At 57.1% G+C, this 23,361-nt stretch overlaps 2 protein-coding genes across 2 annotated transcripts; both read right to left on the bottom strand.

Annotated features, from left to right (window-relative positions):
- Positions 1-210: 210 nt before the first annotated feature.
- Positions 211-4,192, bottom strand: LOC141978770 (uncharacterized). Its single transcript, XM_074941086.1, has 4 exons — positions 3,694-4,192; positions 2,346-2,984; positions 1,067-1,711; positions 211-674 (listed from the first exon to the last, which is right to left on the bottom strand). Exons 1-4 carry the CDS (start codon positions 4,190-4,192, stop codon positions 211-213), a joined length of 2,247 nt encoding a protein of 748 aa, XP_074797187.1.
- Positions 4,193-12,176: 7,984 nt separating this feature from the next.
- On the bottom strand, positions 12,177-17,775 carry LOC141978769 (acetylgalactosaminyl-O-glycosyl-glycoprotein beta-1,3-N-acetylglucosaminyltransferase-like). The gene is made up of 4 exons (XM_074941085.1): positions 17,763-17,775; positions 14,230-14,703; positions 13,033-13,671; positions 12,177-12,640 (listed from the first exon to the last, which is right to left on the bottom strand). Exons 1-4 carry the CDS (start codon positions 17,773-17,775, stop codon positions 12,177-12,179), a joined length of 1,590 nt encoding a protein of 529 aa, XP_074797186.1.
- Positions 17,776-23,361: the final 5,586 nt, after the last annotated feature.

Below are 23,361 nucleotides of genomic sequence, written 5' to 3'. Positions count from 1 at the left end.
ACCCACTCCCCCTATGGCCCTGCAGCCCCACTCACACATCCTGCCCCCATCCACATGTGGCTCTGTACCCCCTCCCCATGTGTCTCTGTGCCCCCACCCAGCCACTCCCATGTGGTCAGCACCCCCTAGAGGGGACAGGCCCCATGCCCCATTCCCCGCCACCCTCAGGTAGCCAGTCCCCGCCCTGGGGCTGGGTGGGAGTTGCTGCCCCTAAGAGGGGAGAGGCCCCATCCCATTGCACCGTTGCTCCTTGTACAACCCACTCCACACCTCCTCCACCCTGTCCAGCGACACCCCGTGCACCAACAATGATTCCGCGTACTGACACAGCTCATCCTGCATGCTGAAGACCCGGAATCGGTCATCGTGCCGGTACCGCAGCCCGGCGGCCAGGGCCAGGAAGCCGAAGTAGACGTCGTCCAGCGGGAAGACGGGGATGCGCTCAGTGGCCGCGGCCAGGGCCGGGATGCTGGCCCTGGGCATGAGGAACCCGCCCCCGGAGGGGAAGAAGGGGTATTTGCCCTGGGGGAACAGGGTGGAGGAGACACGATATTTCCCAGCTCTCATCACGACTGAATGTCGCTGGATGTTACCGTGGATGACCTGGGAGGCGTTGGGTGTCTGGCTCAGGTAGGTCACCAGGGCGGGGGGGTTCACAAACTCGTCGTCGTCCCCTGGAGGAAGGAAAAGACGCTGGGGAGGGTGCAGCTGGGGGCCGGATGGCCTCGCCAGAGCCGGGGGGAGAACCCAGGAGTCCTGGCTCCCAGCCCACCCATCTCTAACCCACCAGCCCCCACGCCCCTTCCAGAGCTGGGGAGAGAACCCAGGAGTCCTGGCTGCCAGCCCACCCATCTCTAACCCACCAGCTCCCACCCCCCTTCCAGAGCTGGGGAGAGAACCCAGGAGTCCTGGCTCCCAGCCCCCCCTGCTCTAACCCACCAGCCCCCACTCCCCTCCCAGAGCCGGGGAGAGAACCCAGGAGTCCTGGCTTGCAACCCCCCTGCTCTAACCAGCAGCCCCCCTCCCCTCCCAGAGCCGGGGCGAGAACCCAGGCGTCCGGACTCACCTTTGAAGATGAAATCCGCCTGCCCGCAGCGCGCCCCCACCCAGCGCAGGAAGCAGAGTTCCTTGAGTGACAGGTTGGGGTGACTCTCGGCGAAATCCCACAGCACCACGTCCCCGAATTCCTGACTCTCCTCTTCCAGCAGCCCCATGTGCCGGGGGTCGGGCGACACCCCCACGAGGAAGACGGGGTGGACCCGATAGCCCCCCAGGAGCCTGGGCCGGGCCCAGGTGCGGCGGGCGGTGGCCCGTCTGGCGGTGGACGCTGGGTGGGATTTCACGGCCAGGAGCAGCAGGGGCTGCCCCGGGGGCCCGGAGCAGACGCCGTCCCCTGTCATCAGCTCCCGGCACCGGTAGCTCTGTAGCTGGGGGAACTCGGCCTGGAAGGCGGTGTAATTCAAGCGGAAGGTGCAGGTCCCGTCGCTCAGCTCCACAGAGCCGGGGCCATGGCCGGGGCTGGGGCTGGGGCTGGCCTGCAGGTTCTGTCTCGGCTTGATGTACAGGGTCCAAAGCAGCCCAAAACCGCCACTCCCTAAACCCGCCCCCACCACCACGACCACCATCCCCACCACGACCACCGTCCCCACCACGAACACTTTCTTCAGAAATGCCGGACGGCTCCAGCGAATCATTTCCACTCCCGTCGAGCCTTGACCGAAAGTGAAAGAAAAAAAGCACAAACTAGTCCCCGGTGTGTTGTACAAACACGGAAGCAGAACTGAATATGGAATCCAGGAGTCCTGGCTGCCAGCCCGCCCTGCTCTAAACCACCAGCCCCCACTGCCCACCCAGAGCCGGGGAGAGAACCCAGGAGTCCTGGCTGCCAGCCCGCCCTGCTCTAAACCACCAGCCCCCACTGCCCACCCAGAGCCGGGGAGAGAACCCAGGAGTCCTGGCTGCCAGCCCGCCCTGCTCTAAACCACCAGCCCCCACTGCCCACCCAGAGCCGGGGAGAGAACCCAGGAGTCCTGGCTGCCAGCCCGCCCTGCTCTAAACCACCAGCCCCCACTGCCCACCCAGAGCCGGGGAGAGAACCCAGGAGTCCTGGCTGCCAGCCCGCTCTGCTCTAAACCACCAGCCCCCACTGCCCACCCAGAGCCGGGGAGAGAACCCAGGAGTCCTGGCTGCCAGCCCCCGCTGCTCTAACCCACCAGCCCCCACTGCACTCCCAGAACTGGGGAGAGAACCCAGGAGTCCTGGCTGCCAGCTCACCCCCCATTCTGACCCACCAGCCCCCCCTTCCCTCCCAGAGCCGGGGCGAGAACCCAGGCGTCCGGGCTCACCTTTGAAGATGAAATCCGCCTGCCTGCAGCGCGCCCCCACCCAGCGCAGGAAGCAGAGTTCCTTGAGTGACAGGTTGGGGTGACTGTCGGCGAAATCCCACAGCACCACGTCCCCGAATTCCTGACTCTCCTCTTCCAGCAGCCCCATGTGCCGGGGGTCGGGCGACACCCCCACGAGGAAGACGGGGTGGACCCGATAGCCCCCCAGGAGCCTGGGCCGGGCCCAGGTGCGGCGGGCGGTGGCCCGTCTGGCGGTGGACGCTGGGTGGGATTTCACGGCCAGGAGCAGCAGGGGCTGCCCCGGGGACCCGGAGCAGACGCCGTCCCCTGGGATCAGCTCCCGGCACCGGTATCTCTGTAGCTGGGGGAACTCGGCCTGGAAGGCGGTGTAATTCAAGCGGAAGGTGCAGGTCCCGTCGCTCAGCTCCACAGAGCCGGGGCCATGGCCGGGGCTGGGGCTGGCCTGCAGGTTCTGTCTCAGCTTGATGTACAGGGTCCAAAGCAGCCCAAAACCGCCACTCCCTAAACCCGCCCCCACCACCACGACCACCATCCCCACCACGACCACCGTCCCCACCACGAACACTTTCTTCAGAAATGCCGGACGGCTCCAGCGAATCATTTCCACTCCCGTCGAGCCTTGACCGAAAGTGAAAGAAAAAAAGCACAAACTAGTCCCCGGTGTGTTGTACAAAAACGGAAGCAGAATGAATATGGAATCCAGGAGTCCTGGCTGCCAGCCCGCCCTGCTCTAAACCACCAGCCCCCACTGCCCACCCAGAGCCGGGGAGAGAACCCAGGAGTCCTGGCTGCCAGCCCGCCCTGCTCTAAACCACCAGCCCCCACTGCCCACCCAGAGCCGGGGAGAGAACCCAGGAGTCCTGGCTGCCAGCCCGCTCTGCTCTAAACCACCAGCCCCCACTGCCCACCCAGAGCCGGGGAGAGAACCCAGGAGTCCTGGCTGCCAGCCCGCCCTGCTCTAAACCACCAGCCCCCACTGCCCACCCAGAGCCGGGGAGAGAACCCAGGAGTCCTGGCTGCCAGCCCGCTCTGCTCTAAACCACCAGCCCCCACTGCCCACCCAGAGCCGGGGAGAGAACCCAGGAGTCCTGGCTGCCAGCCCGCTCTGCTCTAAACCACCAGCCCCCACTGCCCACCCAGAGCCGGGGAGAGAACCCAGGAGTCCTGGCTGCCAGCCCCCGCTGCTCTAACCCACCAGCCCCCACTGCACTCCCAGAACTGGGGAGAGAACCCAGGAGTCCTGGCTGCCAGCTCACCCCCCATTCTGACCCACCAGCCCCCCCTTCCCTCCCAGAGCCGGGGCGAGAACCCAGGCGTCCGGGCTCACCTTTGAAGATGAAATCCGCCTGCCCGCATCGCGCCCCCACCCAGCGCAGGAAGCAGAGTTCCTTGAGTGACAGGTTGGGGTGACTCTCGGCGAAATCCCACAGCACCACGTCCCCGAATTCCTGACTCTCCTCTTCCAGCAGCCCCATGTGCCAGGGGTCGGGCGACACCCCCACGAGGAAGACGGGGCAGACCCGGTAGCCCCCCAGGAGCCTGGGCCGGGCCCAGGTGCGGCGGGCGGTGGCCCGTCTGGCGGTGGACGCTGGGTGGGATTTCACGGCCAGGAGCAGCAGGGGCTGCCCCAGGGGCCCGGAGCAGACGCCGTCCCCTGGGATCAGCTCCCGGCACCGGTAGCTCTGTAGCTGGGGGAACTCGGCCTGGTAGGCGGCATAATTCAAGCGGAAGGTGCAGGTCCCGTCGCTCAGCTCCACTGAGCCGGGGCCGGGGCCGGGGCTGGGGCTGGGGCTGGCCTGCAGGTTCTGTCTCGGCTTGAGCCTCATGGTGTAGGATCGCCAAAAAAAACCCCCAATTGGCCCAGCTCCCCGTGCGGCTTGGCTGAAAGTGGAAGAAAGGCAGGCAGAAAGTAGCCCAGGGTGTGTTGAACAAATACTGGGGCAGGACTGAATACGTAACTCAGAAGACCCTGCACCCAGCCTCCCTGCCCACGCTCTAACCCACTAGACTCCACTCCTCTCCCAATGCTGGAAAGAGAACCCAGGAGTCCTGGCTCCCAGCTCCCCCACCCCCGCCGCTGTAACTACTAGACTCCACTCTCCTCCCCCAGCAGAGGAGAGGACCCCGGTGTCCTGTGGCTCCTTCAAAGACGGTAACTCACCACAATGTGAAGATCCAGGGTCGGGTCTCCAGCGTCCCCTGGCAAACGCACGCGGGAAAAGGTTGAAAAAAAGGCAAGAGCCGGAAATGCCGTATCTGGATAGGGTCCGGTCAGGCGTTGATTTTCCCCTCGCCTCGACACTCGGCGTTTTCAGAACCCAAAGCAGGGGTCACTTCGCTCCTTCCCTCCCGGCCGTGTGTGGACGAAATCCGTGGGAACACAACACCTCCGGCTGGGGAAAGATTGAGGCAAGCCAGCGTGCTGCTGTCTGAACCGGCCACGGCTGAGATTTCAGCCACGGGGCTAGAACGTCCCAAATCATTACCTCGAGTCTGAGATGGTGTGACTGTCACGGAGTCCCCGGGCGATGCTCTGGACCTGCTCCCCATGAAGCCAGGCAGGACTCTGGGGCAGTCTCCTCTCTGGGAGCAGCCTGTCTGCAGGACACACAGCTCCCCCGGCTCCACCTTCCTGGGTCTGACCTCGGAGCATTCAGCCTCCTCTGCCCCTCCGTGCGCTTCCCACAGCGAGTCCGCCCAGGCGGGGTCCTCGGGAAGCCAGAGGGTCCTGCCCCCCAACTCCGCAGTCAGATGGGACTCTCAGCCAGCCAGTAACACAGAAGGTTTATTAGACGACAGGGACATGGTCTGACACAGAGCTTGTAGGTGCAGAGAACAGGACCCCTCAGCTGGGTCCATTTTGGGGGGCAGTGAGCCAGACAACCCCGTCTGCCCTTCACTCCATGTCCCCAGCCAGCCCCAAACTGAAACTCCCTCCAGCCCCCCGCTCCTCTGGGCTTTGTCCCTTTCCCGGGCCAGGAGGTCACCTGATTCCTTTGTTCTCCAACTCTTTAGCTCTCACCTTGCAGGGGGGAAGGGCCCAGGCCATCCGTGGCCAGGAAACAGGGTGTCGGCCCTTCTCTGTGTCCAGACCCCTGCCCACACCTGTCCTCTAGGGCTCTGCAATGATCATACTCCCTTACCCCACCACCTAGATACTTAAGAACTGCCTAGGGGAAACTGAGGCACCCCCACACTATTCAGAGGAAATATTAAGAACAGTCCCTCTTCGTCACAATTAGTATTTAGGAAGACACTTGAGGGAAATTGTATTGTTGTCTCTATGTCTGTGTGAAGGTTGTGGTAAGCTGTATCTGAACTGTTTAATGGATAAATTACCTTGTGCTAATTGCCATGATGTTTGGGAGAAGGAAAGTCAAGACTATGGTTTTCTCAGGCCAAAAGGCTGCTGGAAATGTATAAAAACCCTGGGACCCGATCCTTCTTCATCTCCGATCTGCTTTGTGTTTCAAGAGGGGGAAACCTTAAGCCATAAGGATTGAGATCCCCAGTCACTGACTGGAGTCACCCTGAACATGGACATTGGACTCTAATCGATGGACTTTTGGCAACTACAAGCTCTTCTCTGCCGTGTATCTGAACCTCAAGAATTGAACTCAAGCCTGTCTGTAGATTGATCTTTTAACCACCTCTCTCTCTCTCTCTCTTCCTTTTTAGTAAATTTTAGTCTAGTTAATAAGAATTGACTGTAAGCGTGTATTTGGGGTAAGATCTGAGTTATCATTTGACCTGGGTCTGGGGCTTGGTCCTTTGGGGTCAGGAGAATGTTTTCTTTTATATGATGTGACAGGGCAAGGCCAGATGGCTATAGAAAAGTAGTGGGAGATAGATATATTAGCTCCAGGCTAAACAAATCCCTGGTACCAGGTTAAGTGAAAGGGAAGCTGCTCCAGGTCAATTAAGACACCTGGGGCCAATTAAGAACTTTCCAGAAGGCAGGGAGAATGCTAGGGTGATTGGGTATCTGAAGCCAATCAGGGGCTGGCTGAAATTAGTTAAAAGCCTCCCAGTCAGTCAGGTGGGTGTGCATGTCAGGAGCTGTGGGAGGAAGTTGTGCTGTTGGAGAGGCTGAGCAGTACACACCATATCGGGCACAAGGAAGGAGGCCCTGAGGTAAGGGTGAAGTGGAGCTTGAGGAAGTGAGGGCTGCTGTGGGGGAAGTAGCCCAGGGAATTGTACATGTCATGTTTCTAAAAGGTCAGCTACCACAGCTGCTACTATTAGGGTCCCTGGGCTGGAGCCCGGAGTAGAGGGTGGGCCCGGGCTCCTCCCCCCCACCTTTGCACCCTGATTAATCACTGAGACTGGGAGACAACAGAGACTGTGCAAGGAAGGATAACTTCTCCTCACCCCCCTCGCTGGCTTATGATGAAAATGGCTCAGCAGACTGTGACCCTTGTCTCTAGAGAGAGAAGGGCTACGTGGAGGGTCACAGTGAGCCTCTGAGGCTAGCGAAACCCGCCAGGAAACGTGGGACCCACGGAGGCAAGGACAGAGCTTTGTCACAATGATGAGAGAAGATTTTCAGAATTTATCATCCAAAGGTTGACAGGTGTGTCTGGGTGGAGGCCGGAGGCTGGATACTTTAAAGGAACGGCATTATCTGGACTTCTGAGTAACCAGGGAGGTACTCTACAAGCTGTTTTGGGCTGGCTGGGCAAATTCATCCACCAGCGTGTGGGGTATGTTTGCCCCGTTCTGCTTGCAGTTCACCCTGATTGAGTGACCGCAGCTGGCTCCCATGGGCAGCATCGTCGCAGACGGTATCGAGTAATTAGCAGCCGATCCGCGATGCCTGGTCTCTTCCCCTCTGGGGGGAGGATGGTGTCGGGAAAAAGTCTCCCCGAATTGCTTCAGAGACCTGCTCCAAAGTTAATTCTTCTCTCGCCTTTCTACAACCAACTTTTACAAACCACACAGTCTAGAGGACTCCTGGGGGACGGGCTCTGGGAGGAAGTTGGGGTGCAGGGTCTGGGCTGGGGCAGGAAGAGGGGATGTGGGGGGACGGGCTCTGGGAGGGAGTTGGGGTGCCAGGGGCAGGTTCTGGGAGGGATTTGGGGTGTGCGGTCTGGGCTGGGACAGGAGGAGGAGGTGTGGGGGGCGGGTTCTGGGAAGGAGTTTGGGTGCGGGGTCTGGGCTGGGGCAGGAGGAGGGGATGTGGGGGGGACGGGCTCCGGGAGGGAGTTAGGGTGCGGGGTCTGGACTGAGACAGGGGGTTGGGGTGCAAAAGAGGGCTCAAGGCTGGGGCAGAGGGTCAGGTGCAGGGGTGAGGGCTGTGGGGTGGGGCCGGGGATGAGGGGTTCACGGTGCAGGAGGGGGCTCAGGGTGGGGCAGAGGATTGGGGTGTGGGGGGGTGAGGGATCTGGCTGGGGATGCGGGCTCTGGGGTGGGGCGGTGTCACGGCGTCCCCGGGCGATGCTCTGGACCTGCTCCCTACGAAGCCAGGCAGGACTCTGGGGAAGTCTCCTCTCTCGGAGCTTGTTAGCACAGAAATCAGGGACTTTCAGCCAAGTCCATCTTGGGGGGAGGGGAGCCCAGAGCCAGGACTCTGCCCTCCCCCTGCGCCCCAAGCCAGCCGAGACCGACTCCTTCCAGCTGCCTGGCCCCTGCCTGGCCCGTTGCTGCTCCTCCGTCCTTTGTCTCTGTTTCCTGGGCCAAGAGTCACCTGGTCACATCCCCCTCCTGGGTCTCAGGTGATGAAGGGGCAGCCACAGCATCCCTGCAGGCAGCTGGAGCAGCCTCTGCCAAAGTCACACACGCTTATTCCCACCACCTAGACATTGGTGCAGTACACAGGGAAACTGAGGCACACAGAGCATCCACGCGAAACAGCAGGACACACACAACATAACAAGGGAAAATCCCCACTTTGTCACAGCCACATTGGCCCAACCCACCCGAACGAACCTTGAACGATATGTGGCAGACGCCATTGTGAACAGCAAGCATCGGTGAACTGGTGATTTCACCCCACACGGACACGCCCGGGGAGAAGGAACTGCCTTCGACAGCTCGGCAAAGAGCGAAGAAAAACAAAACCAAATATGAACGACTTAGCTGCAGGACTCAAGAGCGTCCTTACCAAGTTTGCAGATGACACAAAGCTGGGCCGGGATGGGGATGAGGCGGGGTGTGACGTTGCAGTCCATATGATGTTATGAAAATATGCTAATGAGTGTGACTATAACGTCACTGGAAGATGCTTCATGCAAAAGGTCTCTTGTAAGGTCTCATGACAAAGCTTATGATCTACGCAGTGTGGTCATCCTGGTCATCCTAGTTGTATGAATGGATCACTCTTGTACCTGAAACTAGAAATACGAACTACAACTCTGAGGGCCTATTGTAATTATGCAAAATGTGGGCCATTAATGGTGGTTGGGAGTCTTGATGGCTCCCATTGACCAGGACAATTGACTGTGGGTGGCTGTTTGCTTGCAGGCCTTCCTGTGAGTCAGGCCAGGAAAAATGAAGGCTTGGGGGGGTCTCACAGGACATGTGACCATGTCCCCTGGTACTGGAATCCATCGTAAACCTGGGGCTTTTCCACTTAGAAGGAGGGGGTGGGGACCCAGAGAGAGACAAAGGATTCCTGCCTTGGGCCAAAGTTATAAAAGGGGGTGGAACAGAACCAAGGGGGCTGCAGTCATGAGAAATCCCCAAGTTACCACCTGAGCTGGAACAAGGACTGTACCAGAGGAAGGACTGGTCTAGCCTGTGAAAGAAGCTTATTGGGACATCTCTGAGGGTGAGATTTACCTGCATTTAGTTTCCTACTGTATTAGGCTTAGACTTGCGTGTTTTTGTTTTATTTTGCTTGGGGATTGTCAAGGTTCCTTCCCCACTCTGAACTCTAGGGTACAGATGTGGGGACCTGCATGAAAACCCCCTAAGCTTATTTTTACCAGCTTAGGTTAACAAGGTACAAACTATTTTACCTTTTGCCCTTGGACTTTATTCCTGCCACCACCAAGCGTCTAACAAATATATAACCGGGAAAGAGCCCACTTGGAAACGTCTTTCCCCCCAAAATCCTCCCCAAACCCTACACCCCCTTTCCTGGGGAAGGCTTGATAAAAATCCTCCCCAATTTGCAGAGGTGACCACAGACCCAAACCCTTGGATCTTAAGAACAAGGAAAAAGCAATCAGGATCTTAAAAGAAGAATTTTAATTGAAGAAAAAAAGTAAAAGAATCACCTCTGTACAATCAGGATGGTAAATACCTTACAGGGTAATCCGATTGAAAACATAGAGAATCCCTCGAGGCAAAACGTTAAGTTACACAAGGACACAAAAACAGGAATCTACATTCCATTCAGCACAGCGAATTTTATCAGCCATTTAAACAAACAGAATCTAACGCATATCTAGCTAGATTACCTACTAAGTTCAAATTCCTTTTCTGTTCCCGGCAAAAGCATCACACAGACAGAGAGAGCCTTTGTTTCTCCCCCACGCCCCACAGCTTTGAAAGTATCTTGTCTCCTCATTGGTCATTTGGGTCAGGAGCCAGCGAGGTTATCCGAGCTTCTTAACCCTTTACAGGTGAGAGGATTTTTCCTCTGGCCAGGAGGGATTTTAAAGGTGTTTACCCTTCCCTTGAAATTTATGACAGTAATTTACTTTCTTCTGTCTGTCATTACTTGGAACCACTGAAATCCCACTTTGTGTATTTAATAAAATCACTTTTTACTTATTAATTAACCCAGAGCATGTATTATTACCCGGGGCAGCAAACAGCCGTGCATCTCTATCAGTGTTATAGAGGGCGAACAATTTATGAGTTTACCCCGAATAAGCTTGATACCGAGTAAAACAGATTTATTTGGGGACCCCACTGGGAGCTGGGTATCTGGGTGCTGGCGACTGGAGCATTTCTTAGGCTGTTTTCAGTTCAGCCTGCAGCGTGTGGGGGATGTGGTTCAGACCTGGGTCTGTGTCTGCAGCAGGCGGGCGGGTCTGGCTCGACAAGACAGGGCGCGGAAGTCCCACGCTGGCAGGGAAAACGGGCTCAGGGGTAGTCCCAGCACATCAGGAGGCAGCTCCCAAGGGGGTTTCTGTGCCCCAACTCGTCACAAGGGTGTTGCCAACGCTTTTTTGGAGGACGGAGCTAAAATTCAGAGGGATCTGGATAGAACTGGGTCAAACTGAAGTTGGACAAAGACCAATGGACGGTGCTATATTTAGGGAAGAAAACCCAAATGCCCCAATTACTCCCGGGGGAATTCTGCGCCCCCAAAAGTAACAATTCTGCGCACCCTAGTTTCAAACTCTGCATCTTTTATCTGTCAAAAATAACACAATCTAATCACACCAGTTTCAATTATTTTTGGTCATTTATTGCACAGTACCCGTCAGCAAGTGTGTCTGTAAGAGTACAGCCAACAGGAAAGATTCAGGAAATGCTTTTTTGGCAAATCGATTCCTTACGGGCCATATTAATACAGAGCTTTGAGTAACAATTCATTTAAACTACAATACAGAACGGTGTTCCCTGCCCCCCTCAGAAGCAGGGCAAAGGCTGGGGGGAGTAAATTGCAGGGAAGGAGCCTGGGTGTGAAGTTGGAGGGTTGTTGGGTTTGGGTGGGGGAAAGTCTGGAACAGGTTTTCTTTGGGGGGAGGGAAGGGATTGCTAGGGAGCCTCCCCCATGCAGACCCTGGCTGCCCCCTAGCCACTCCCATTCAGACACATCTGCCTCATCCCCATGTGGTCCTGCACCCCCATATGTCCTTGCACCCTGTCAAGGTTCCTTTCCCACTCTGAACTCTGGGGTACAGATGTGGGGACCTGCATGAAAACCTCCTAAGCTTACTTTTACCAGCTTAGGTGAAAAATTCCCCAAGGTACAAACTATTTTACCTTTTGCCCTTGGACTTTATCACTGCCACCGCCAAACGTCTAACACCGGTTACTGGGAAAGAGCCCGTTTGGAAACGTCTTTCCCCCCAAAATCCTCCCAAATCTTACAATCTCCTTTCCTGGGGAAGGTTTGATAAAAATCCTCCCCAGTTTGCATAGGTGACCACAGAGCCAAACCCTTGGATCTTAAGAACAATGAAAAAGCAATCAGGTTCTTAAAAGAAGAATTTTCATTGAAGAAAAAGTAGAAGAATCATTTCTGTACAATCAGGATGGTAAATACCGTACAGGGTAATCGGATTCAAAACAGAGAGAATCCCTCGAGGCAAAACCTTAACTTACAAAAAGACACAAAAACAGGAATATCCATTCCATTCAGCACAGCTTATTTTCTCAGCCATTTAAACAAAACAGAATCTCACTAGATTGCTTATTAGCCCTTTACAGGAGTTCTGACCTGCATTCCTGCTCCGGTCCTGGCAAAAAGCAACACACAGACCGAGAGAGCCTTTGTTTCCCCCCTCTCCAGCTTTGAAAGTAACTTGTCTCCTCACTGCTCATTTTCGTCAGGGGCAAGCGAGGTTATCCGAGCTTCTTAACCCTTTACAGGTGAAATGGTTTTTCCTCTGGCCAGGAGGGATTTTAAAGGTGTTTACCCTTCCCTTGATATTTATAACACACCCCCTGTCCAAATATGTCCCTCACCCCAGCTCAGACACCCACTCCCCCTATGGCCCTGCAGCCCCACTCACACATCCTGCCCCCATCCACATGTGGCTCTGTACCCCCTCCCCATGTGTCTCTGTGCCCCCACCCAGCCACTCCCATGTGGTCAGCACCCCCTAGAGGGGACAGGCCCCATGCCCCATTCCCCGCCACCCTCAGGTAGCCAGTCCCCGCCCTGGGGCTGGGTGGGAGTTGCTGCCCCTAAGAGGGGAGAGGCCCCATCCCATTGCACCGTTGCTCCTTGTACAACCCACTCCACACCTCCTCCACCCTGTCCAGCGACACCCCGTGCACCAACAATGATTCCGCGTACTGACACAGCTCATCCTGCATGCCGAAGACCCGGAATCGGTCATCGTGCCGGTACCGCAGCCCGGCGGCCAGGGCCAGGAAGCCGAAGTAGACGTCGTCCAGCGGGAAGACGGGGATGCGCTCAGTGGCCGCGGCCAGGGCCGGGATGCTGGCCCTGGGCATGAGGAACCCGCCCCCGGAGGGGAAGAAGGGGTATTTGCCCTGGGGGAACAGGGTGGAGGAGACACGATATTTCCCAGCTCTCATCACGACTGAATGTCGCTGGATGTTACCGTGGATGACCTGGGAGGCGTTGGGTGTCTGGCTCAGGTAGGTCACCAGGGCGGGGGGGTTCACAAACTCGTCGTCGTCCCCTGGAGGAAGGAAAAGACGCTGGGGAGGGTGCAGCTGGGGGCCGGATGGCCTCGCCAGAGCCGGGGAGAGAACCCAGGAGTCCTGGCTCCCAGCCCACCCATCTCTAACCCACCAGCCCCCACCCCCCTTCCAGAGCTGGGGAGAGAACCCAGGAGTCCTGGCTGCCAGCCCACCCATCTCTAACCCACCAGCTCCCACCCCCCTTCCAGAGCTGGGGAGAGAACCCAGGAGTCCTGGCTCCCAGCCCCCCCTGCTCTAACCCACCAGCCCCCACTCCCCTCCCAGAGCCGGGGAGAGAACCCAGGAGTCCTGGCTTGCAACCCCCCTGCTCTAACCAGCAGCCCCCCTCCCCTCCCAGAGCCGGGGCGAGAACCCAGGCGTCCGGACTCACCTTTGAAGATGAAATCCGCCTGCCCGCAGCGCGCCCCCACCCAGCGCAGGAAGCAGAGTTCCTTGAGTGACAGGTTGTGGTGACTCTCGGCGAAATCCCACAGCACCACGTCCCCGAATTCCTGACTCTCCTCTTCCAGCAGCCCCATGTGCCGGGGGTCGGGCGACACCCCCACGAGGAAGACGGGGTGGACCCGATAGCCCCCCAGGAGCCTGGGCCGGGCCCAGGTGCGGCGGGCGGTGGCCCGTCTGGCGGTGGACGCTGGGTGGGATTTCACGGCCAGGAGCAGCAGGGGCTGCCCCGGGGGCCCGGAGCAGACGCCGTCCCCTGGGATCAGCTCCCGGCACCGGTAGCTCTGTAGCTGGGGGAACTCGGCCTGGAAGGCGGTGTAATTCAAGCGGAAGGTGCAGGTCCCGTCGCTCAGCTCCACAGAGCCGGGGCCATGGCCGGGGCTGGGGCTGGCCTGCAGGTTCTGTCTCGGCTTGATGTACAGGGTCCAAAGCAGCCCAAAACCGCCACTCCCTAAACCCGCCCCCACCACCACGACCACCATCCCCACCACGACCACCGTCCCCACCACGAACACTTTCTTCAGAAATGCCGGACGGCTCCAGCGAATCATTTCCACTCCCGTCGAGCCTTGACCGAAAGTGAAAGAAAAAAAGCACAAACTAGTCCCCGGTGTGTTGTACAAACACGGAAGCAGAACTGAATATGGAATCCAGGAGTCCTGGCTGCCAGCCCGCCCTGCTCTAAACCACCAGCCCCCACTGCCCACCCAGAGCCGGGGAGAGAACCCAGGAGTCCTGGCTGCCAGCCCGCCCTGCTCTAAACCACCAGCCCCCACTGCCCACCCAGAGCCGGGGAGAGAACCCAGGAGTCCTGGCTGCCAGCCCGCCCTGCTCTAAACCACCAGCCCCCACTGCCCACCCAGAGCCGGGGAGAGAACCCAGGAGTCCTGGCTGCCAGCCCGCTCTGCTCTAAACCACCAGCCCCCACTGCCCACCCAGAGCCGGGGAGAGAACCCAGGAGTCCTGGCTGCCAGCCCCCGCTGCTCTAACCCACCAGCCCCCACTGCACTCCCAGAACTGGGGAGAGAACCCAGGAGTCCTGGCTGCCAGCTCACCCCCCATTCTGACCCACCAGCCCCCCCTTCCCTCCCAGAGCCGGGGCGAGAACCCAGGCGTCCGGGCTCACCTTTGAAGATGAAATCCGCCTGCCTGCAGCGCGCCCCCACCCAGCGCAGGAAGCAGAGTTCCTTGAGTGACAGGTTGGGGTGACTGTCGGCGAAATCCCACAGCACCACGTCCCCGAATTCCTGACTCTCCTCTTCCAGCAGCCCCATGTGCCGGGGGTCGGGCGACACCCCCACGAGGAAGACGGGGCAGACCCGGTAGCCCGCCAGGAGCCTGGGCCGGGCCCAGGTGCGGCGGGCGGTGGCCCGTCTGGCGGTGGACGCTGGGTGGGATTTCACGGCCAGGAGCAGCAGGGGCTGCCCCAGGGGCCCGGAGCAGACTCCGTCCCCTGGGATCAGCTCCCGGCACCGGTATCTCTTCAGCTGGGGGAACTCGGCCTGGAAGGCGGCGTAATTCAAGCGGAAGGTGCAGGTCCCGTCGCTCAGCTCCACCGAGCCGGGGCCGGGCTGGAGCTGGCCTGTGGGGTCTCTCTCTGCTTGGGGCTCATGGTGTAGGATAGAGAAAAAGAACCCCAATCAGCAGGATCCAAGTGCCCCAGCGCTTCATCTCTGATCCCCCCAGGGCTTGGCTGACAGTGAAAGAAAGGGAGGCGGAAACTAGCTCAGGGTGTGTGGAACAAACACTGGGGTAGGGCTGAATATGTAACTCAGCAGACCTAACACCTAGCCCCCCGCCCCCCGCTCTAACCCATCAGCCCCCACTCCCCTCCCAGAGCCAGGGAGAGAACCCAGGAGTCCTGGTGTGATGAAGTGGGGCTGTTCTTAATGTTCTCTCTGAATAGTGTGTGAGTGCCTCAGTTTCCCCTATGTCTTTATTAAGTCTCTAGGTGGTGGGATAAGGGGGGTGTGTGATTGTTGCAGAGCCCTAGAGGGCCAGTGTGATGGTGTCTGCACAGAGAATGGCCGACACCCTGTCTCCTGGCTACTGATGGCCTGGGCCCTTCCCCCCTGCAAGGTGAGAGCTGAAAGTGTTGGCGAACAAAGAGATCAAGTGGCCTCCTGGCCTGGGATAGAGACAAAGGCCAGACGGGGGGGGGGGGGGGGGAGAGTTTCAGTTTTGGAGCCGGCTGGGGAAATGTAGGGAGGGCCAGATGGGGCTCTGGCCTCCCTGCCCCCCAAGACAGACCCGGCTGAGGGGTCCCGTTCTCTGTACCTACAAGCTCTGTGTCAGACCATGTTCCTGTCGTCTAATAAACCTTCTGTGTTACTGGCTGGCTGAGAGTCCCGTCTGACTGCGGAGTTGGGGGGCAGGACCCTCTTGCCCCCCCAGGACCCCGCCTGGGCGGACTCGCTGTGGGAAGCGCAGGGAGGGGCAGAGGAGGCTGAAGGCTCCGAGGTCAGACCCAGGAAGGTGGAGCCGGGGGAGCTGTGTGTCCTGCAGACAGGCTGCTCCCCGAGAGGAGACTTCCCCAGAGTCCTGCCTGGCTTCGTAGGGAGCCGTTCCAGAGCATCGCCCGGGGACGCCATGACACCTGGCTCCCAGCCCCCTGCTTAAACTACTAGACCCCACTCCCCTCCCCCAACTGAGGAGAGGACCCAGGCGTCCTGCGGTTCCTTCAAAGACGGTAACTCCCCTCAATGTGTCCGACATTCTGGGGTGTTACACAAAGCTCCAGGGTCGGGTCCCCGGCGTCCCCTGGCAAACGCGGGCAGGAAAGGTTGAAAAAAAGGAAAGCTATGGAAAGGAATGCGACGGAAACACCGTATCTGGACAGGGTCCGGTCAGGCGTTGATTTTCCCCTCGCCCCGACACTCGGCGTTTTCAGAACCCAAAGCAGGGGTCACTTCGCTGCTTCCCTCCGGGCCGTGTGCGGACAAAATCCGTGGGAACCCCCCGCCTCCGGCTAGGGAAAGATTGAGCCTGTCTGAACCGGCCACGGCTGAGATTTCAGCCGCGGGGCGGGAACGTCCCAAATCGTTCCTTCCAGTCTGAGACGGCATCGAGTAATTAGCGGCCGATCCTCGGTGCCCGGTCTCTTCCCCGCCAGCGAGTCTGGTGTTGGGGAAAAGTCTCCCCGAATCGCTTCAGAGACGTGCTCCAAAGTTCACTCTTCTCTCGCCTTTTTACAACCAACGTTTGCCAAGCACAGAGCCTGCCGGGTCAGCACCACTCCCAGGGCAATCAACCCCTCATGAGCAAACCTTCCTAAGGACCTAAGGAAGCAACTAAGACCCTGAGAAGAAGACAAGACTTCAACACAGGAGATTGGCCCAGGTTTAAGCACCAAACCTGTATGTTAAGGACGGCAATGTCCAGTGGGGTGAGGAAACCTGCTTCATCTAGATGTTGCCCAGTCTAATAGGGTTGAGAGTTTAGACTGCGTGCTTAAATTTTATTTTATTTTGGTAACCACTCTGCCTCGTTATGCTTTGACTTATAATCACTTAAAATCTATTTTTACAGTTCATAAATCTGTTTGTTTGTTCTCCCTGAAGCAGTGTGTTTGGTTTGCAGGGTGTCAGAGGCTCCCCTTGGGAGAACAAGCCTGGTATGTTTCAGCAGTTCGAGGGAGGTGATCGTTCCCCTCTATTCGACACTGCTGAGGCCTCATCTGGAGTACTGTGTCCAGTTTGGGGCCCCACACTACAAGAAGGATGTGGAAAAATTGGAAGGAGTCCAGTGGAGGGCAACAAAAATGATTAGGGGCCTGGAACACATGACTTACGAGGAGAGGCTGAGGGAACTGGGATTGTTTAGTCTGCAGAAGAGAAGAATGAGGGGGGATTTGATAGCTGCTTTCAACTACCTGAAAGGGGGTTCCAAAGAGGATGGATCTAGACTGTTCTCAGTGGTAGCAGATGACAGAACAAGGAGCAATGGTCTCAAGTTGCAGTGGGGGAGGTTTAGGTTGGATATTAGGAAAATCTTTTTCACTAGGAGGGTGGTGAAACACTGGAATGCGTTACCTAGGGAGGTGGTGGAATCTCCTTCCCTAGAAGTTTTGAAGGTCAGGCTTGACAAAGCCCTGGCTGGGATGATTTAATTGGGGATCGGTCCTGCTTTGAGCAAGGGGTTGGACTAGATGACCTCCTGAGGTCCCTTCCAACCCTGATATTCTATGATTCTATGAATGTCTTTGTTAAATTGACGGACTTGTTTGCAGCATCCAGAACTGGGCTCTGCAAGAGGGAGGTTCCCAGGGTTGTGTCTGGGACTGGAGATGTTGGCTAGTGTCATTCGGTTGCACAGTCCAAGGAGCAGCTGGCATGCCAGAGGCTGTGTGTGACCAGCCCAGGAGTGGGGCTTCTCGGAGCAGAGCAGGATCAGGCTGGCTCCCGGCGTCAAGGATTGGCGTGGCCTAGTAGATCACCGGTCCGGATAACAGCAGCGGGGAACGTCACACCCTTACACTGGTGGTGAAAATGGTCGGCGGGGGCGGGAAGCGCTCGCCGGGTGGTCACTTCTCCCGGAGAACTTTAATCCAGTCGACCGCCCGCTCGAACCTGAAGTGAAACAAAGGCTGGCGGAAACTAGCCCAGGGTGTGTTGAACTAACACTGGGGCAGGGTGCAGGAAAGGGGAAGTCAGCTGCTACTGGGCTCCGCCATGGTGACATTGGGGCTTCGGCAAGCTGGGCTGCGCAGTCAAGTGCCCCCAGCTCCGGCCGCATCCCGAACACTGTCTGGGACGGGAGACTTTGTATCCGCCCCAGCCCCAAAGCCTTGCGTCTTTGCCCTTCCCGGCTGCATCCCGTCTCTGGCCAATCGCTCTCCTCTTGGGGCGAGTCTGCCCTGGCTGCCCACGACAAGATTTTGCAAGGCTGCTGTCAGCTTGTGGCCAGAACGGCCCCTAAAATCAGTGCCCCCAACAGCTTGGCCTTCGGACAGGCTTGCCGGGGCTGGGAGGCGCGGATGAGACCAGGCGTTGGGGATTTTTTCCACCCGCAAGGCAGAGACGGAAGCTGTTTCTCCGTTTGCTGTTCTATCTTCCTGGTTTGTCTGGCCTAAAACCAGGATCCGACTTTGACGGCAACTCATAGAATCATAGAATATCAGGGTTGGAAGGGACCTCAGGAGGTCATCTAGTCCAACCCCCTGCTCAAAGCAGGACCAATCCCCAATTAAATCATCCCAGCCAGGGCTTTGTCAAGCCTGACCTTAAAAACTTCTAAGGAAGGAGATTCTACCACCTCCCTAGGTAACGCATTCCAGTGTTTCACCACCCTCTTGGTGAAAAAGTTTTTCCTAATATCCAACCTAAACCTCCCCCACTGCAACTTGAGACCATTACTCCTTGTCCTGTCATCTGCTACCATTGAGAATAGTCTAGAGCCATCCTCTCTGGAACCACCTCTCAGGTAGTTGAAAGCAGCTATCAAATCCCCCCTCATTCTTCTCTTCTGCAGACTAAACAATCCCAGTTCCCTCAGCCTCTCCTCATAAGTCATGTGTTCCAGTCCCCTAATCATTTTTGTTGCCCTCCGCTGGACTCTCTCCAATTTATCCACATCCTTCTTGTAGTGTGGGGCCCCAAACTGGACACAGTACTCCAGATGAGGCCTCACCGATGTCGAATAGAGGGGAACGATCACGTCCCTCGATCTGCTCGCTATGCCCCTACTTATACATCCCAAAATGCCATTGGCCTTCTTGGCAACAAGGGCACACTGCTGACTCATATCCAGCTTCTCGTCCACTGTAACCCCTAGGTCCTTTTCCGCAGAACTGCTGCCGAGCCATTCGGTCCCTAGTCTGTAGCGGTGCATGGGATTCTTCCGTCCTAAGTGCAGGACTCTGCACTTATCCTTATTGAACCTCATCAGGTTTCTTTTGGCCCAATCCTCCAATTTGTCTAGGTCCCTCTGTATCCTATCCCTCCCCTCCAGCGTATCTACCACTCCTCCCAGTTTAGTATCATCCGCAAATTTGCTGAGAGTGCAATCCACACCATCCTCCAGATCATTTATGAAGATATTGAACAAAACCGGCCCCAGGACCGACCCCTGGGGCACTCCACTTGATACCGGCTGCCAACTAGACATGGAGCCATTGATCACTACCCGTTGAGCCCGACGATCTAGCCAGCTTTCTACCCACCTTATAGTGCATTCATCCAGCCCATACTTCCTTAACTTGCTGACAAGAATACTGTGGGAGACCGTGTCAAAAGCTTTGCTAAAGTCAAGAAACACCACGTCCACTGCTTTCCCTTCATCCACAGAACCAGTAATCTCATCATAGAAGGCGATTAGATTAGTCAGGCATGACCTTCCCTTGGTGAATCCATGCTGACTGTTCCTGATCACTTTCCTCTCATGTAAGTGCTTCAGGATTGATTCCTTGAGGACCTGCTCCATGATTTTTCCGGGGACTGAGGTGAGGCTGACTGGCCTGTAGTTCCCAGGATCCTCCTCCTTCCCTTTTTTAAAGATGGGCACTACATTAGCCTTTTTCCAGTCGTCCGGGACTTCCCCCGTACGCCACGAGTTTTCAAAGATAATGGCCAATGGCTCTGCAATCACATCCGCCAACTCCTTTAGCACTCTCGGATGCAACTCGTCCGGCCCCATGGACTTGTGCTCGTCCAGCTTTTCTAACTAGCCCCTAACCACCTCTATCTCCACAGAGGGCTGGCCACCTACTCCCCATGCTGTGATGCCCAGCGCAGCAGTCTGGGAGCTGACCTTGTTCGTGAAGACAGAGGCAAAAAAAGCATTGAGTACATTAGCTTTTTCCACATTCTCTGTCACTAGGTTGCCTCCCTCATTCAGTAAGGGGCCCACACTTTCCTTGGCTTTCTTCTTGTTGCCAACATACCTGAAGAAACCCTTCTTGTTACTCTTGACATCTCTTGCTAGCTGCAGCTCCAGGTGCGATTTGGCCCTCCTGATATCTTTCCTACATGCCCGAGCAATATTTTTATGTTCTTCCCTGGTCATATGTCCAACCTTCCACTTCTTGTAAGCTTCTTTTTTCTGGTTAAGATCCGCAAGGATTTCACCGTTAAGCCAAGCTGGTCGCCTGCCATATTTACTATTCTTTCGACTCATCGGGATGGTTTGTCCCTGTAACCTCAACAGGGATTCCTTGAAATACAGCCAGCTCTCCTGGACTCCCTTCCCCTTCATGTTAGTCCCCCAGGGGATCCTACCCATCCGTTCCCTGAGGGAGTCGAAGTCTGCTTTCCTGAAGTCCAGGGTCCGTATCCTGCTGCTTACCTTTCTTCCCTGCATCAGGATCCTGAACTCGACCAACTCATGGTCACTGCCCCCCAGATTCCCATCCACTTTTGCTTCCCCCACTAATTCTTCCCTGTTTGTGAGCAGCAGGTCAAGAAAAGCTCCCCCCCAGTTGGCTCCTCTAGCACTTGCACCAGGAAATTGTCCCCTACGCTGTCCAAAAACTTCCTGGATTGTCTATGCACCGCTGTATTGCTCTCCCAGCGGATATCAGGAAAATTAAAGTCACCCATGAGAATCAGGGCATGCGATCTAGTAGCTTCTGCGAGTTGCCGGAAGAAAGCCTCATCCACCTCATCCCCCTGGTCCGGTGGTCTATAGCAGACTCCCACCACGACATCACTCTTATTACTCACACTTCTAAACTTAATCCAGAGACTCTCAGGTTTTTCCGCAGTTTCGTACCGGAGCTCTGAGCAGTCATACTGCTCCCTTACATACAGTGCTACTCCCCCACCTTTTCTGCCCTGCCTGTCCTTCCTGAACAGTTTATAACCATCCATGACAGTACTCCAGTCATGTGAGTTATCCCACCAAGTCTCTGTTATTCCAATCACGTCATAATTCCCTGACATCACCAGGACCTCCAGTTCTCCCTGCTTGTTTCCAAGGCTTTGTGCATTCGTATATAAGCACTTGAGAGAACCTGCTGATCGCCCCTCATTCTCAGTATGAGGCAGGAGCCCTCCCATCACAGACGTTCCTGCCTGTGCTTCCTCCTGGTATCCCGTTTTCCCACTTACCTCAGGGCTTTGGTCTCCTTCCCCCGGTGAACCTAGTTTAAAGCCCTCCTCACTAGGTTAGCCAGCCTGCTCGCAAAGATGCTCTTCCCTCTCTTCGTTAGGTGGAGCCTGTCTCTGCCCAGCACTCCTCCTTCATGGAACACCATCCCATGGTCAAAGAATCCAAAGCCTTCTCTCCGACACCACCTGCGTAGCCATTCCTTGACTTCCACGATTCGACGGGGATCTCTCCCCGGCTCTGGGAGGGGAGTGGGGGCTGGTGGGTTAGAGCAGGGGGGCTGGGAGCCAGGACTCCTGGATTCTCTCCCTGACTCTAGGAGTGGAGTGGGGGCTGGTGGGTTAGAGCAGGGGGGCTCGGAGCCAGGACTCCTGGGTTCTCTCCCCGGCTCTGGGAGTGAAAACTGTCTCTGGGTCTGAAGCGCTCGCCGGGTGGTCATTTCTCCCGGTGAATTTAGCTGGCTGCTACAATCCAACCGCCCGCCCGCCCGAATCCCCGCTGTCCTTGGGTCCCGCGTTGGCCTGCGTGTCTGGCCCAGACAGGGTTTTTTGAAACGGGAGCAGGTCTCCGGAGCCCTTTTTCGACGCTGCAGACGCCCCGTCACCCAACGCTGCCCCCAGCCCTGACTTTCCGCCGCACCAATCAGAGCATCTAGTTTTCGCGCTGTACTGAACTGTCCGACAAACGACATGCAGACGAGGAGCTCGGAATAGAATGATGTGGGGTTGGCGGGAGGTCTCCCGCGGGGGTCCCACCGGGATCTGTTCTGGGTCCGGTGTTGTTTGACACCTTCCTTCACGACTTAGCTGCAGGAATCGAGAGCTGCAAACTTGGTAAGACAACAACACAAAGCTGGGGCGGGCGGGGGGGTGGGGGTGGGGGGTGTTGCCAACACTTTTTGGAGGGCAGAGCTAAAATTCAGAGGGATCTGGATAGAACTGGGCCAAAGTGAGGTTGGCAAAGACCAACTGTATTCAGGGAAGAAAACCCAAATGCCCCGATTACTCCCAGGGGAATTCTGCGCCCCCAAAAGTAACAATTCTGTGCCCCCTAGTTTCAAATTTTGCATCTTTTATTCGTCAAAATCACAGGATCTAATCACGCCTGTTCCAGTTATTTCTGGTCGTTTGATTCAAAATACCCGTCAGACAGTGTGTCTGTAGGAGGAGACCCACCAGGAAAGACTGAGGAAATGCTTTTGTGACAAATCGCTTCCTTACGGGCCATATTAACACAGAGCGCTGGGTAAGAATTCATTTAAACTACAATACAGAACTGTGTTCCCTGCCCCCCTCAGAAGCAGGGCAAAGGCTGGGGGGAGTCGGGATCAGGGAGGGGCTGAGGGGGAGGGAAGTAAATTGCGGGGAAGGAGCCTGGGGGTGAAGTTGGAGGGTTGTTGGGTTTTGGTGGGGGAAAGTGAAGAACAGGTTTTTTGAGGGGGCCGGAGAGGGATTGTTAGGGAGCTTCCCCCATGCAGACCCTGGCTGCTCACTAGCCTCTCCCATTCAGTCCGGCACGTCTGCCCCTGTCCCCATGTGGCCCTGCACCCCATGTGTCCCTCCATCCCCACTCCTCCCATCCCCATGTGACCCTGCACCCGATGTGCCCTCCACCCCCTCCTCCCATCCCCATGTGGCCCTGCACCCCACGTGTCCTACCACCCCCATCCATGTGTCACTCCACCCCCCCTCAGACACCCACTCCTCCCCTCCCCCTGTGGCCCTGCACCACCTCCCCATGTGTCTCTGTGCCCCCAGCCACCCCCTGTATCTGTACCCATCCCCTTTCCCCATCCCCATGTGTGTCTGTGCCCCCCCATCCCTGCCCCCCCAGCCACTCCCACCCCCCCCCATGAACTCTAACCATTGGGCTCCACTGCCCTGATAGTAGGGGCGGGTCTCATGGACTCCGGCCGCTGAGCCGGACTGCCCTGCACTGGATGTGGTCCACCTTAATTGTGTCACATTGGGCCTTTCTGTCCCCCCTCCAGTCTGTCCCCTGGGGTCTTGTTTTCTCTCCCAAGAAGCAGCTGGCAATGCACCGTGGGGGTCTCCTGCCGCCCAAGACACAGGCGGGGGAAGGCTTCTTCCTAAGCACTCTCCTCGCTGGAGAGAGCCAGTGGTCATAGTCCCCGATTTGAGGGGGTGTGTGTGCCCCCCACCCCCATTTTGATCAAGCAAATGACAGCCACACTGTGTGAATTCAGCCACTAGGA

Source organism: Natator depressus, chromosome 28, assembly GCF_965152275.1.
Source record: "Natator depressus isolate rNatDep1 chromosome 28, rNatDep2.hap1, whole genome shotgun sequence".
NCBI classification, from domain to species: domain Eukaryota; kingdom Metazoa; phylum Chordata; order Testudines; family Cheloniidae; genus Natator; species Natator depressus.
The sequence above is the reverse complement of the archived record's forward strand: the minus strand, read 5'-3'. Positions and strand labels throughout refer to the sequence as shown.